The 14,675-nt window shown below is 46.0% G+C and overlaps 1 protein-coding gene across 1 annotated transcript in view; it reads right to left on the bottom strand.

Moving 5' to 3' along the window:
* The window catches only part of LOC137645408 (RAB11-binding protein RELCH homolog), a 103,635-nt gene extending 92,112 nt beyond the window's left edge, over nt 1-11,523 (bottom strand). The window contains 1 exon segment of the mRNA XM_068378212.1: nt 11,285-11,523. Within this exon segment, the coding sequence (XP_068234313.1) occupies nt 11,285-11,523 (239 nt within the window).
* Between the last annotated feature and the right edge of the window lie 3,152 nt (nt 11,524-14,675).

Genomic DNA, 14,675 nt, shown 5'->3' with positions numbered 1-14,675 from the left:
TCGCCAACTCTGGCCTGCGCTAGGCCATGTAGCCTAGTCGTTTGGTCCTAGTACTTTCTGCATGATTTTGGTTTTCCGAGTGTATTAAAATTTTATTGAAGCTTTAGGCTGTTTTATATACATTTGAGATTATGTTGAATATTTCCAAGATAGTATACGAGTGAGTTTCGGTGATTTAGGTAATCGATTCTCTAGTTGCCTAGGCTAAGTTGCTTATGGAGCCTTAGTATACTTTCTCATACTCCCCGGTTGCTTTCTTTTCTTCGGAGAAGTTATGCAATCCCTTTCCCTCTGTTTAAGCCTTGGGCTTATCCATAAGTTATCTGAATTAACTTTCGATAAAACTATACTGGGGTGTTACTGTACCCTTCTGTTCCAGTAAGTCTGGTTTCAGAGTGGGACAGAACAACAGAGTTTTTAGTCCGAGTCTGTGTTCGTCTGGCTTGGGGTAGAGTCTCCCTCGCTGGCCTGACACAGACATAAGAGGCTGAGCCTCCTTAGGTCACTACCGAAGGTTTCTGTACGAGATGATTCCTTCTTTTGTGATCTACCAGACTAGTCCTTGTTGCTGTTCTCGGGGGAGGATAAGATTCTTTCCCTGGGAGTAGCAACACCTTCCTTGCTTTGGTTCTCTGGGAGCTGGCAAGTATTGCTGGCCTCCCTCCTTGGATCCCCCTTAGGCTAAGATGAGCTTTCTTGGCTGCGGGTGATCCTTCACTAAAGCAAGGTTGATAGGACCCTCTTTTGTCCCTTCCCCCTCTATCTCCGTAATGGCCTAGCCATTACAGTACTGTACGTCATTCTACATCTGGACCTAGGATAGGTTAGGATGTGGAATTGACTCAGTCCCTTGCCGGCCGGCAAGGATCTTCTGCTTTGGATGCTGCCCGGACCTCCCTTGGTCCCTCATCGATGCCTGCCTGTAGAACAGACGGCATTGGTCAGGAAGCCTGAATTAGATTCTCCCCTTTCTTATATGCACTCTTTTGGATTGCCGGGCTTGGAGGTAGTGTACGCTCTTATCCCGGCATCCATTCTGTTTTCTTCTAGTGCTGTACTCGACCCGGCTGCCGGCCTATGAGGCTGGCAGCCGGGCAGTCGTAGTCCTCTGGTTCTTTTGCTGCTGGCTGGCATCGATTGTGTACCTTTGCCGGCCGGCTAATGTCAGCCCTTGTCTGCTGGTCGCCAAGAGTGTGGCCGGCAGCCGGGTACTACCTTGTGTAGTTGCCAGCCGGCAATGAGGCTGTTGCCGGCCGGCACATGCATTTGAACCAGTGATCTGCCGCCTTATAGCTGTTAAGTAGTATACTTTAAAGCTAGTTATGATGTGTGCCGGCCAGCACATAACCTTCTATACTGTACCAGTATTCTTCAGTATAACATATACTGTAAGAAGAAAACTATAGTATAAGTTTTGGTACAGCACTGTGTGTTCTAACACTTTTGTGTTGTCTTGCACAGCCCTTTGCTGTTGCCTTACAGATAAGAAAGTGAGTTCTTTCTTGTCTATTATCCCGGATTTTAAAATCATTGCTTAGGTGTGAGCTCCACCTGTTTCCTCTGGAAACTTTGCATTGGTTTCTCTAGAAGAGATTAACCATTCGATTTTATTATCTGGAAGGCTGCAACAATTGGTTGTGAAGGAAACACAAGTGTGTGTCTTTCCTTTATGAATTGTTATGCTATACTATGCATATCCAGTGATACATAGTTCACTTGATACTCATGGAAATTTCTTCTCTTTACAGGAGGACCCTCCGAAATGCGGAAGTGTTTTCTGCAACGTCCGCAGCAAGAACCTCTGCGGACATGAGTTTTGTAGGAGGCACGCAGCATGCGCTGTCTCCAAGGGTGATCTCCAGTATTGGGACCCTCAGGTATGTACCGTGTGCACTAACCTGATTACTGAGGCCTTTGATTCCCCTAGGACAGCGGAATCAAGGGATATAGCAAGGGAGAAGCTTCGTACCTGGGTAAGGGGCTTTCAGAAGAATACCTCTGGACCTTATCTTCCAAGTGAGAAGATGAGGGCGTATCTTTTCCATAAGGCATCAGCTGATGCAGTGATTCCCCAGCCTCAAGAGGAGATCCCCCAAGTTCAGATCCAGGTGGATGCTGAAGTCGCGGTCGCTATGCAAGACATCCAGTTGGATGACAGGATGTCTGACGTGGATGAGCGTCTGGAGGAAGACCTCCTGGCAGAAGCCCAGGATGAAGTTCAAGCCCCAGACGTTGTAGAGGAAGAGGTCGACGAGGTGTCGGCTACTCTGGTTCAGATCCCGGAGCCTATTCCCTCAACATCGGCCGCTCTCCCAGTAGAGCTGGGAAAGGCCCTCTCCTCCATTGTTGGAATGATCCAACAAATGCAGATGGAGAATCAGGAGAAGGTGGCTGCAATGGAACTGCGGATGCAGAACCTTGCAGCATCACATGGGCCCCAGAAAAGGCTCAATATGAAAGACCTTCCCTTGAGCTCAGATGCTAGCCCATGGAGGTATGCTGAGCACATGCCGATGACGACTGGAAAGATCGTCATCTCGGATAAGTTGGGTTCAGTTCCCCTAGAGGTGGTGGAATTCTGGCCCAACAAGGTGTCATATCCGGACTGTTATGTCCGGCTGAGGAAGGAACCAGCTTCAAAGGAGGAGACAGAGCCGAAGGAGGTCATAGTGATGGACCATGCTAAGGCTCAAGCTTTGCTTTCATCCTCGATGAAAGAGAGGGGCTTCTCTAACTCAAAGGTAGCTGCATTGAGTAAGAAGCTCCCTTCCTTTGTGTCCTCTCCTGCTAGAGCCTTCCCCTTTTTACAGAAGGGGTTTGCGGCTGTACTAAGAACAGTCGAGGCCGGCAAGCCTTGCCCCTCCCTGGAGGAGTGTAAACCCTTGTCGCTGGCCCTGCCTATGGACAACAAAGACTGGAAGGACGTCCATCTTACGTTCTCAGTTGGGAAGTTGGAGGCTGATATTGCCGGACGTCAGTTCGGCGAGGACCTCCCTAAGCTGTCTGACTCTCTTTTGCGGAGAGAGTTCGAGACAAAAGAAAGACTGGCTGCCTCAATGTCTCTTCAGACTACTCTTGAGACGATGGCAAGTGACCCCAAGGTCCATGAAATGTTCATGGTAGTGGCCAAGACTCATCTGGCCACAGTGACGAAGGATCTTTATAGCTTCGTCAAGGAGAGGAGAGCTTGTAGGGAGTTCGTGTTCACCTCGGCTACGGTGAGGCACGAGCCAAGGAAACTAATCTCCTCCAACATTTGGGGCAAAGACCTTTTCCCTACCGAATTGGTCAAAGAAGTTGTTGATAAGGCCGCCGTGGAGAATAGAAACCTTCTCCAGAAGTGGGGCCTGGCTATCAAAAGAAAGTCTTCCCCGGATGAGGGTCCTCAACCAAAGAGAAAGACTATGAGGACTAGGCTACCGTCTCGGCCAGCCAAGCCTCTTAGACAGCAACAGCAACAGCAACTGCAATTGCCATTGCCTTCAGTGCCCCAGATGATGGCACAAACCCCGACCACATTTCAGTGTGTACCCCAGGCTGTGTCGACACAGTCCACGGCATTCACCCGAACGTTCGAAGGGCAGTCTACTTCCTTTCGAGCAAAGCCTAGAGGAGCACCCAGAGGCTCGTCTAGGCGCCCCTCAAGGGGAAGGGGATTCAGGGGTGGTCGCGGTCAGGGAGGCAAGACCTCAGGACGGCAGTCCAAGTGAGATGATGCCGGTAGGAGGGAGACTTCAGAATTTTCGGGATCGGTGGACCTTCGATCCCTGGGCCCACAGCCTACTCAAGAATGGACTGGGCTGGAGCCGGTACAGCACTCCACCCCCGTGCCCTCAGTTTTTCCAACACTCCACCCCCGTTCTGGAGGAGTACGTTCAAGAACTGTTGGAGAAAAAAAGTGATCCGAAGGGTGAAGTCCATCAAATTCTAAGGGAGGCTGTTTTGTGTTCCCAAGAAAGACTCAGAAAAGCTCAGAGTCATTCTGGACTTGTCGCCACTCAACAAGTTCATAGTTAATTGCAAATTCAAGATGCTAACACTGCAACACATAAGGACCTTACTGCCCAAGAGGGCATATTCCGTCTCTATAGACTTGTCAGACGCCTATTGGCAAGTTCCAATCAACCGTCGACTCTCCCCCTACCTAGGGTTCAGGCTAAAACGAAGACTATACGCCTTCAGAGCCATGCCATTCGGGATAAATATAGCCCCAAGGATTTTCACGAAGCTTGCGAGCGTAGCTCTCAAACAATTACGCCTAAAGGGAATTCAGGTAGTAGCCTACCTGGACGACTGGCTGGTGTGGGCAGCATCCGAGACAGAATGCTTGCAAACTCCCAGTCAAGTGATCCAGTTCCTAGAGTATCTAGGCTTCAAGATCAACAGAAGAAAAGTCTCGACTTTCTCCATCTCAAAAGTTCCAGTGCCTGGAAATCCACTGGGACCTAATGTCACACCGTTTCTCCATCCCGGCGAAGAAAAGGAAGGAGATAGCGGGTTCTGTCAAGAGACTTCTAGATTCCGAAAGGATATCAAGACGCGAACAGGAGAGGGTATTGGGCTCTCTCCAGTTTGCTTCGGTGACAGACCCAGTGCTAAGAGCACAGCTAAAGGATGCAACCGGAGTTTGGAGAAGTTATGCATCAAACGCGCGAAGAGATCTGAGAAGACCAGTTCCGCTTCGGCTACGTACTCTTCTAAGGCCTTGGTCCCAAGCCAGACATCTAAAGGAGTCGGTTCTTCTTCAGCCGCCTCCCCCGTCGGTGACGATTCACTCAGACGCCTCGAAGGAGGGATGGGGAGGTCACTCTCATCGGAAAAAAGTCCAGGGGACTTGGTCCGAGCTATTCAAGACCTTTCACATAAACTTTCTAGAAGCTATGGCAGTGCTCCTTACCTTAAAGAAAGTCTCCCCGCGTCACTCGATCCACATAAGGTTGGTGATGGACAGCGAGGTAGTTGTGAGATGCTTGAATCGACAAGGATCGAGGTCACCACCTCTCAACCAGGTGATGTTGGCCCTCTTCCGATTGGCGGAAAAGAAGAAGTGGTACCTGTCGGCAGTTCACCTTCAAGGAGTCCGCAATGCGACAGCGGACGCTCTATCCAGGTTCACACCTATAGAGTCGGAATGGTCCTTAGACGCAGGATCATTCTCCTTCATTCTGAATCAAGTCCCAGAACTGCAGATAGACCTCTTTGCGACGAAAGACAACACGAAATTTCCCCTGTACGTGTCCCCGTACGAGGACCCCTTAGCGGAAGCAGTGGACGCGATGTCCCTCGACTGGAACAGATGGTCCAAGATTTATCTGTTCCCTCCTCACAACCTTCTGTTGAGGGTCCTCAACAAACTGAGATCCTTCAAGGGGGTAGCGGCAATAGTGGCCCACAAGTGGCCGAACAGCATGTGGTTCCCCCTGGCATTGGAACTACGGCTGAAGTTTGTACCGCTACCAGATCCAGTTCTGACCCAGCGAGTCCAGAAGTTGACTGTCTGCGCTTCATTACAGAAAACCCGGACCCTGCAGCTCATGATTTTCTCTCCCTAGCGGTGAGAAAGCGTTTCGGGATTTCGAAAGCCAGCATAGACTTCCTAGAGGAATATAAGTGCAAATCTACTAGAAGGCAATATGAGTCATCTTGGAGAAAATGGGTGGCCTTTGTCAAGGCGAAGAATCCGCAGGAGATCTTGACAGACTTCTGCTTATCTTTCTTCATCCACCTCCATGGTCAAGGGTTGGCAGCTAACACGATTTCAGCATGTAAGTCTGCTTTGACAAGACCCATTCTATATCCCTTCCAGATCGACCTAGGCAACGAGATCTTTAATAAAGTTCCGAAAGCCTGCGCTAGGCTCAGACCTTCAGCACCTCCAAAGCCCATTTCATGGTCTTTAGACAAAGTTCTTCATTTCGCTTCTCTGTTGAGCAATGAGGAGTGTGCGTTAAAGGATTTGACACAAAAAGTTATTTTCCTATTTGCACTCGCGTCCGGGGCCAGGGTTAGTGAGATTGTAGCCCTCTCGAGAGAGGCAGGTCGTGTTCAGTTCCTGGATGGGGGAGAACTGAACCTGTTTCCGGATCCTACGTTTCTCGCCAAGAATGAGTTACCCACCAACAGGTGGGGTCCCTGGAGAATCTGCCCTCTGAAAGAAGATGCATCTCTATGTCCAGTAGAATGCCTAAAGGTCTATCTTCATAGAACTTCAGACTTCAAGGGTGGTCAACTATTCAGGGGAGAAACATCAGGCTCAAATTTATCTCTGAATCAACTCAGAGCGAAAATCACATATTTTATTCGCAGAGCGGATCCTGACAGTACACCCGCAGGTCACGATCCGAGGAAAGTTGCCTCATCCTTAAATTTCTTTAATTGTATGGATTTTAAACATCTCCGTTCATACACTGGCTGGAAGTCTTCCAGAGTGTTCTTTCGCTACTATGCGAAGCAAGTAGAGGAACTAAAGAGATCTGTGGTAGCAGTGGGTCGCGTCGTTAACCATACTGTTTAACGACGCGAGGAACAGTGGTTTTAATTGGGACGATTAATTCCAGGGTGAGTGTGTAGTTACATACTGTACTACAAACTAAGTGAGGGCACTGAGTTGCCCACGTAGACTGTTCCATTTCCAAAGGTGAACCTAGCATAAGTGCAGACATGTGTGCCGAGCGTTTCTAACGCTAATGTGATTGATTTGTAATACAGACTAAAAATTTTATGACTTTGATACCTCGGTATCTTAAAAGCGGCATTTAATGTTTTTTCTTTCAGATAAAAAAGTTCTGTTTACTATCATACTGATGCTTAAAGTTTTGGGTTATCCTCTTCTTATATATGTTAACCTGTTTATTTATTGTCTGTCAATAAACTTGTTCTTGAGAACCTTGCGTCTCCTTCATCTGTGTCAATTTATTGGTATAATTGAGCGTTCATTCTATGTACCTTATCTGGGATAATTCTAATAGAATTGTTTCTTTATGCAAGCTATGTTGCATTGGTTTTACAAGTTTCCTCCTATGCAAATATAAACCTTTGTCCAATACAAGTATTGTGTGAAGAACTGGTCGATATTTCATATTGACGCAGTGGTTCTTTACAAATTATGCTTTACTTAATATAGGGTGAGACCACTATATTAGCTTGCCTGGTATTCATACATAGGTATATGTACTCTTCGAGACTTTTCCAGAGTCTAGTAGGACTCTTCCCTGTAGGGGGCAGGAACCTCTAACATGGTTTATAGTTAGTTGAAAAGATGTATAACGGTAACATCTTAGGTCTCTAGGTCTAGTCGACCGGGAAAAATTACCTCCGGGGAGTACGGCACGTTCTGAGAATCCACAGATACAGTAATGCTCTGGTATACTTCCATCAGGACGACATGGCTTGAGCCCAAAAAACGGATTTTGAGCGAAGCGAAAAATCTATTTTTGGGTGAGATGACCATGTCGTCCTGATGGACCCGCTCTTCCCTTTCTAAGAAAGGGCTGTAGGACCCCTCCCTACATACAGTATCTGTAGCACCTCGTGTACGCTACAAGGAATACAGATGGCGCCATGATTGGCGCCAGGCACGCTTACGAAACGGGAGATAGGGAGCCTTGGGTGCGGCTCCCCCCTTTTCTTTCCCGATTTTATTTCTTGCCAATTGACTCCTACGATATGTAATCTCTGTTCGGGGTGCAGATTGCCATGTGCCGTGTCAAGAATACGTCCTCTGATATGTCGCGATATCCCTTTCACGAGGGATATTCGCTCCAGGAGTTAGAATTCTGGTACCTTAAGGTAAATTCTCTGGGAATATCGCCGTAGTTGTAATATACCCTAGGAAGCTACCCTATAGGAACTTCCATCAGGACAACATGGCCATCTCACCCAAAAATAGATTTTTCGCTTCGCTCAAAATCCGTTTTATATATATATATATATATATATATATATATATATATATATATATATATATATATATATATATATATATATATATATATATATATATATATATATATATGGCCATGTCGTCCTGATGGAAGGTTCCTTTAGGCAGCTTTCTAAGGGATATTTGGCTACAGTGATACTCCAAGAGAATTGACCACAGATCTCCAGAATTCTAATTCCTGGCGCGAGTATCCTTAACATATCTCTCGAGGATATCGCATAGTATCAGGGGACGCATTTCTTGATACGACACATAGCAATCTTCACTCCGAATAGAGTTTTCGCTTTGAGGGGGAAGTGGCGAAATTGAAGGGGAGCCGTTATCAAAGTTACCCGGTGAATCCCCTCCCCATACCACCACGGCGAACTATTCTTTTTTTGCAATCAAGCATGGATAGCTGCAGATAGAGTACTTTTGGGTGGGGAGTTTGTTACATAGATGTGTACTCCTTTTTGAAAGGAGGGAGGGTCCATCAGGATGACATGCCATATCACCCAAAAATAGATATTTTGCTTTGCTCAAAATCCATTTTTTGGGCTCAGCCATGTCATCCTGATGGAAGTTTACCAAAGAATTACTTGAAAGTACTATATTTGTGGGTTTGTATAAGTGCCTTTACTTTGACTCAGTTCCTTATATGGTCTCCCAGACCAAATATATATATGACATTACTGTTATTTGTCATATCCATTAAGTTTGGAACTAACTTAGGGCTTCCTGGCCCCTGCAGGGAAATTGTCGATACCGACTATAAAGAGTCAAAGTTATATTTCGTAGGAACAAGGTGGAACTTTTTAGCGATTACCAGGTTGTTCTTACAGAGGTATACTGACAAGTATATTATTTTTAGGAAAATAAAAGACTGGAATATTTATTCGATTTCGTGTAGGGCGAATAAGACGCAAATACATTTTATGTATTTATTTGTATAGACAAAAGTAAATACAACAACAAATGTATTATAAATAGAATCTTTTAACAATTCAACATCTTCAAGCTATATATATATTTGTAACCTGTAAGGGAAGAAATACATATATGGATTTATCACAGGTGCCACTCAGTATTGTGAAATTATTAGATTGATTTCACTTAGATGTTGGATATACTTTAACACTGTACGAATCTTCACACGGCACTGGTGTTATTGGTTAGATTCTACACCTATATAGAACAGCCCGAGATTCACTATAGTTATCTCAATTAACTGGTATTACACTAAAAGATGCTAATACCTGTTCACCCCGTACACTGTTAAGTCCCAAACAGTTCACTGTTCATCGCAGCACTAGACGACACGTTTTATAACACTACCTGCTGCCACCACAAAGTGTAATGTTTATAAAAGACTCTAGAGGATTTCCGTGTATATGAGCAGACTCTATCAAAGTCCATATGCTGAAAGAAGTTCAGCGAGGAAGTAATTTTTCTAGGATCGTGACCTGCGGGTGTACTGTCAGGATCAGCTCTGCGAATAAAGTAGTTGAGTTTTGCCTTCAGTTGTTTTAGGGATAATTTTTATCCTGAGGTTCCGCCTAGGAAGAGCTGTCCTTCCTTGAAATCTCAAGTTCTTCGAAGATAGACCTTAAGACACTCTACTGGACATAAAGAGACATCTTCCCTCAGAGGGCAGATTCTCCAAGGACCCCAACTTTTGGTGGGTAGCTCGTTTTTGGCGAGAAAAGTAGGATCGTGAAAGAGATTCAGTTCTCCCTCTTCTGTGAACTGAATATGGTCCTCATTTCTAGATAGGGCCACTATTTCACTAAATCTAGCCCCTGAGGCTATAGCGAATAAAAACATCACTTTTTGTGTTAGATCCTTTAGGGTACAATCTTCGTTGTTCAAGTTCGAAGCATAGTGCAAGACTTTGTCCAAGGACCATGATATGGGCTTTGGAGGGTTTGCTGGTTTAAGTCTAGCGCATGCTTTCAGAATCTTATTGAAAATTTCGTTCGACAGGCCCACCTGGAAGGCGTAGAGAGGAGGTCTAGTCAAAGCTGACTTAAACGTAGTTATCGTGGTGGAAGCCAGGCCTTGCTCGTGAATGTGGATGAAGAAGGAAAGGCAGAAGTCTATCGAGATTTCTGCCGGCCTGTTTGTTTTGACAAAAGAGACCCACTTCTTCCAAGACAATTCATATTGTCTTCTGGTTGACTTGATTGTATTCTTCTATAAAGACGATGTTGTCTTTTGAGATCCTTAACCTTTTCTTGGCTGTTAAGGCGAGAAAATCATGAGATGTATGATTTGTGTTCTCAATGATGAAGCGTAGATAGTCGACTTCTGAACCAGTTGGGATAGTACTGGATTTGGTAGAGGAAACAGCCTCAGCTTCAGTTCTATCACTAGAGGGAACCAATTGCTCTTGGGCCATTTGGAGGCCACTACTGCTGCTGTCCCCTTGAAGGATCTCAGCTTGTTGAGGACTTTCAGCAGATTTGTTGGAGGGAACAGATAGATATGATTCCATCTGTTCCAATTAAGGGACATGGCGTCCGTCGCTTCTGCCCGAGGGTCCTCGTATGGGGCCACATATCGAGGTAGTTTCTTATTATCGCCCGTTGCGAAGAGGTCGATCTGCAGCTCCGGGACTTTTTCCAAGATTAAGGAGAATGAGTCTGCGTCTAGGGACCATTCTGACTTTATCGGTTTTCGCCTGGATAGAGCGTCCACCGTCACATTGCGGAACCCTTGTAGGTGAACTGCTGATACCTGCCATCTTTTCTTTCTTGCCAAGCGAAAGATGGCCAACATCACGTGATTGATGTAGAGTGATCTCGAGCCTTGTCGGTTCAGACATTTCATTATCACCTCGCTGTCCAAGACCAACTTGATGTGGGCTGATCTGTGAGGGGATAGTTTCCTAAACGTTAGGAAGACTGCCATGGCTTCCAGAATGTTAAGGTGAAAGGTCTTGAACTGGTGTGACCAGTTCCCTTGTACTTTCCTTTGATGGGAATGGCCTCCCCATCCTTCCGGTGAGGCATCTGTGTGGATGGCTAATGACAGTTGAGGTGGCTGTACGGGAGTTGTCCTTGCTAAGCTCTTGACCTTTGACCACAGCCTTAGAAGCAATCGCAGTAAGGTTGGTGCCAATCTCTGTTGATCTTTTCGAGCGTTTGATGCGTATCTTCTCCGGACTCCTGACGCATCCTTCAGTTGTGCTTTAGCACTGGGTCTGTTACTGCTGCGAACTGGAGAGAGCCCAGTACTCTTTCCTGTTGGCATCTTGAAATCTTGTTGGACTTCAACAGTCTCTTGACAGAACCCGCAATCTCTCTCCTCTTCTTCGAAGGATTGGAGAGGCGGTATGACTGCAAGTTCCAATGGATTCCTAACCATTGAAACTCTTGAGCTGGAAAGAGGTGAGACTTCTTGTAGTTGATCTTGAAGCCCAGATGGTCCAGGAACTGGATCATCTTCGTAGCTACCTGCAAACAAGCAGTCTTGGATGCTGCCCACACCAGCCAGTCGTCCAGGTATGCTGCTACCTGAATGCCTTCTAAGCGTTGCTGTTGTACGACTGTGTCTCCAAGTTTAGTGAATATCCTTGGGGCTATATTTAGTCCAAGAGGCATGGCTGTGAAGAAAAGCTTTGTCCTCTGTAGCTTGAATCCTTGGTAGGAGGAGAGGGGGCGGTTGACTAATAGGTGCCAGTAAGCATCTGCCAGATCTATTGAGACTGTGTACGCCCCTTTCGGTAACAGGGTCCTTATGAGTTGTAAGGTTAACATCCGGAACTTGTTGCTCTCGATGAACTTGTTGAGTGGAGACAAGTCTAGAATGACTCTGAGTTTGTCTGAGTCTTTCTTTGGAACACAAAAGAGCCTTCCCTGGAATTTGATGGACTTTGCTTTCCTTATAACCTTTTTGTTCAAGAGTTCTAAGGTATATTCTTCCAATAAGGAGGTGGAGTGTTGGAAGAGTTGAGGAAAGGAAGGTGGAGTTTTGCTCCATTTCCACCCTAGTCCATTCTTGATTAGGCTGTGGGCCCAGGGATTGAAGGTCCAACGATCCAGAATGTGGAAGAGTCTTCCTCCTACCTGGAGCATCTCATTGCTTAGCTGATCCAGAGGGCTTGTTACCCTGACCACGTCCTCCTCTACCCCTTGAAAGGTTTCTTGAGGACCCTCTTCTAGATCCTCTTCGTTTAGGGAGAAAGGTAGTGGTGTGCCTCTTATAGCCTGGGTTAAAGGCTGGTGACTGAGCTACTAACTGCTGAGGCACCATCTGGAAAGTAGTTTGCGGCTGGGCAACCATTTGGGGCACTGTGGTCATGGTAACAGTGGAATGCTGTGCAGGGGTATGAGGCACTCGTGGCTTCTTCGCCTTCCTGTTCTTGGGTTGGGGACCAGCGTCAGAGGATGATTTCCTTTTGGAAGACATGCCCCACTTTTGGAGAAGGTTCCTATTCTCCGTGGCAGTTTTAGTAACTACCTCTTGGACTGTTTCCTTTGGGAAGAGGTCATTGCCCCCGATACATGAAGTAATCAATTTCCTGGGCTCGTGCTTGACCGTTGCACTGGCCTTCACGAAAGCGTACATGTCCTTTACTATGGTAGTCATGTGCATCTTTGCTAGGACCGTGTACATATTTGGGGTACTTGAGATGCCTGCGCACATCTCCATGCAATTCTGGAGAGACAGAGAGGTGGCTAGTCTCTCTTTTGTCTCCTGTTCCTTTCGCAGAAGAAAATCCGACAACTTTGGAAGGTTCTAGTTGAACTGCTGTCCTGCTATATCTGGATCCAGTTTCGAGATTGAGAAGGTTAGATGGACTTCGTTCCAATCCTTCTCACCGGTAGGCAGGGCTAAAGACAATGGTTTACACTCCTCTAGCACGCAGAGGAGAGCTTTAGACATGAAGAGGAAAGCACTGGAGGAAGTACCAAGGAAGGTAGGGTGCCTCTTGCTCAAAGCAGAAACTTTCGAATTTGTATAGCCTGCTCTCTTCAGGCTACTCGTCAAAAGAGCCTGCGCCTAGTCATGATCCAAGACCATGATCTCCTTAGGTTCTGTCTCTTCTTTAGAGGCAGGTTCATTCTTCAATCTCACAAAGCATTCCGGGTAAGCCGAAACGTTCGGCCATAATAGGAGATCGTCAAGGGATATGGCCCCCATCTTCTCAGAGATGAAGAGTCTCCCACTTATCATGGGCACGAACTCCGCATACCTCCAGGGGTTGGTTTCGGAGCATTGGGGTAAGTCAGAGGCTTTGACACACTTGTGGGAGCCGCTAAAAGTGGCCGAGCAGTGTGCTTCCCTGACTTCCCTTCTCATCTCTTGCTGTTCCTTGCGCATTGTTTCCATCATCTATTGGATCTGCGCCATGAGCGCTTCGCCCTTGGATAACAGCAGGTCCGGTTGAGGGGTTAGGGCCAAAGAAGTTGACGGCACAGGTCAATATGCCGTCACAGATAGTAGAGGGTCTTCCGTCACTGTCGATACAGATCCTTCTTCCTCCTCGGGTGGCTGGGCCACCTCTTCTTCAGGATCTTCTTGAAGAAGATCCTTTATGGTGTCTGAGGACACCTCTGACATCCTTTCCTGATGGATGTCCATCCCTTCTAAAGCCTTGTTAATGTCAGCCTCTATCGTGTTGCATGAAGGGAGGCTTGACCTGTACCTGAGGCACAACCGCGTCAGATGTTGCCTTAGGGAACAGAAGGCTTCTCATCGCTTCGTTTGGCAGGCAAGGTCCCGGAGAGTTCTGGAACCCTCTTACTCACCTTTGAAGTGTTTCCCTTGTAGTATCCCTCGACTCAGCCATCTTGGGATCACCAAAACTCTCGGACATCAAGGCCGAGCAGACGGTGCAACCCTTTGGATCCCAATACCTCAGGGTTTCAGTTGCGATGAAGCAGGGGACATGAGACCTGCGCATCTTGTGGCCACAAAAATCCCTGCTTTTGTGGTTTCAGTACATAACCACACACTTCACCTTAGCCTCCTCCTGTAAGGAAAGAAAGAGTGAAATGAGTAGGGGGTAATTTATCATAATGATATATTCACATGCATTAAATAGTAATCATTACTATTATAATTATAGCTTAGGATAGTAAGCTAGAAAAGAAATAGGAAAGACACATCTGTGTTTCCTGACCAGGCAATTGCTGTGACCTTCCTCAATATTAATATTTTGAATTTCCTTATTAGGGAAATACAGATTGGGATAGCTCTAGTACTTAGAGCTGAAGTCAGTGTATACTAACACTAACTCCCCCATAAGTGAAATATTAATACTGTAGTGTAAAAATTTTGTTCCGATGATCTAAGATACATCAGAATGTTGAAGGAATGCTTCACCTCAACATTTGCTAACAGTCTCAACAATGGACTGTGAAAGGATAAATAGAGTATGTTGGAAAATCATACTACTGTGTGTTATATACTGTAGTTTTCTAACTGCTGTATTTGATATACCGCAGGTATACTGAAAACTGTATAATCTTATACTGTAGTTCTGCCGGTATACTACCGGGATAGGCTAGTACCTGTCGGCACAAGCCAACAGAGAGAAATAATGGCGAGAAGGACTACCGTATTATTACAGCTCAGTACAATAATTAGGGTTGTAGGGACTACTGTCCCTACTGCCTTCTTTCCAGAATGAGGATTCAAATGGAAGAAGAGAGAAATGATATTTACATAATAAAATAAATTTTTTAACATACTTACCCGCTGGTTATATATAATAGCTTTATTCTTCTGACCGGCAGAAAATTCAAAA

Source organism: Palaemon carinicauda, chromosome 8, assembly GCF_036898095.1.
Source record: "Palaemon carinicauda isolate YSFRI2023 chromosome 8, ASM3689809v2, whole genome shotgun sequence".
Lineage (NCBI taxonomy): Eukaryota > Metazoa > Arthropoda > Malacostraca > Decapoda > Palaemonidae > Palaemon > Palaemon carinicauda.
This window is presented reverse-complemented; position numbering and strand designations above follow the sequence as displayed.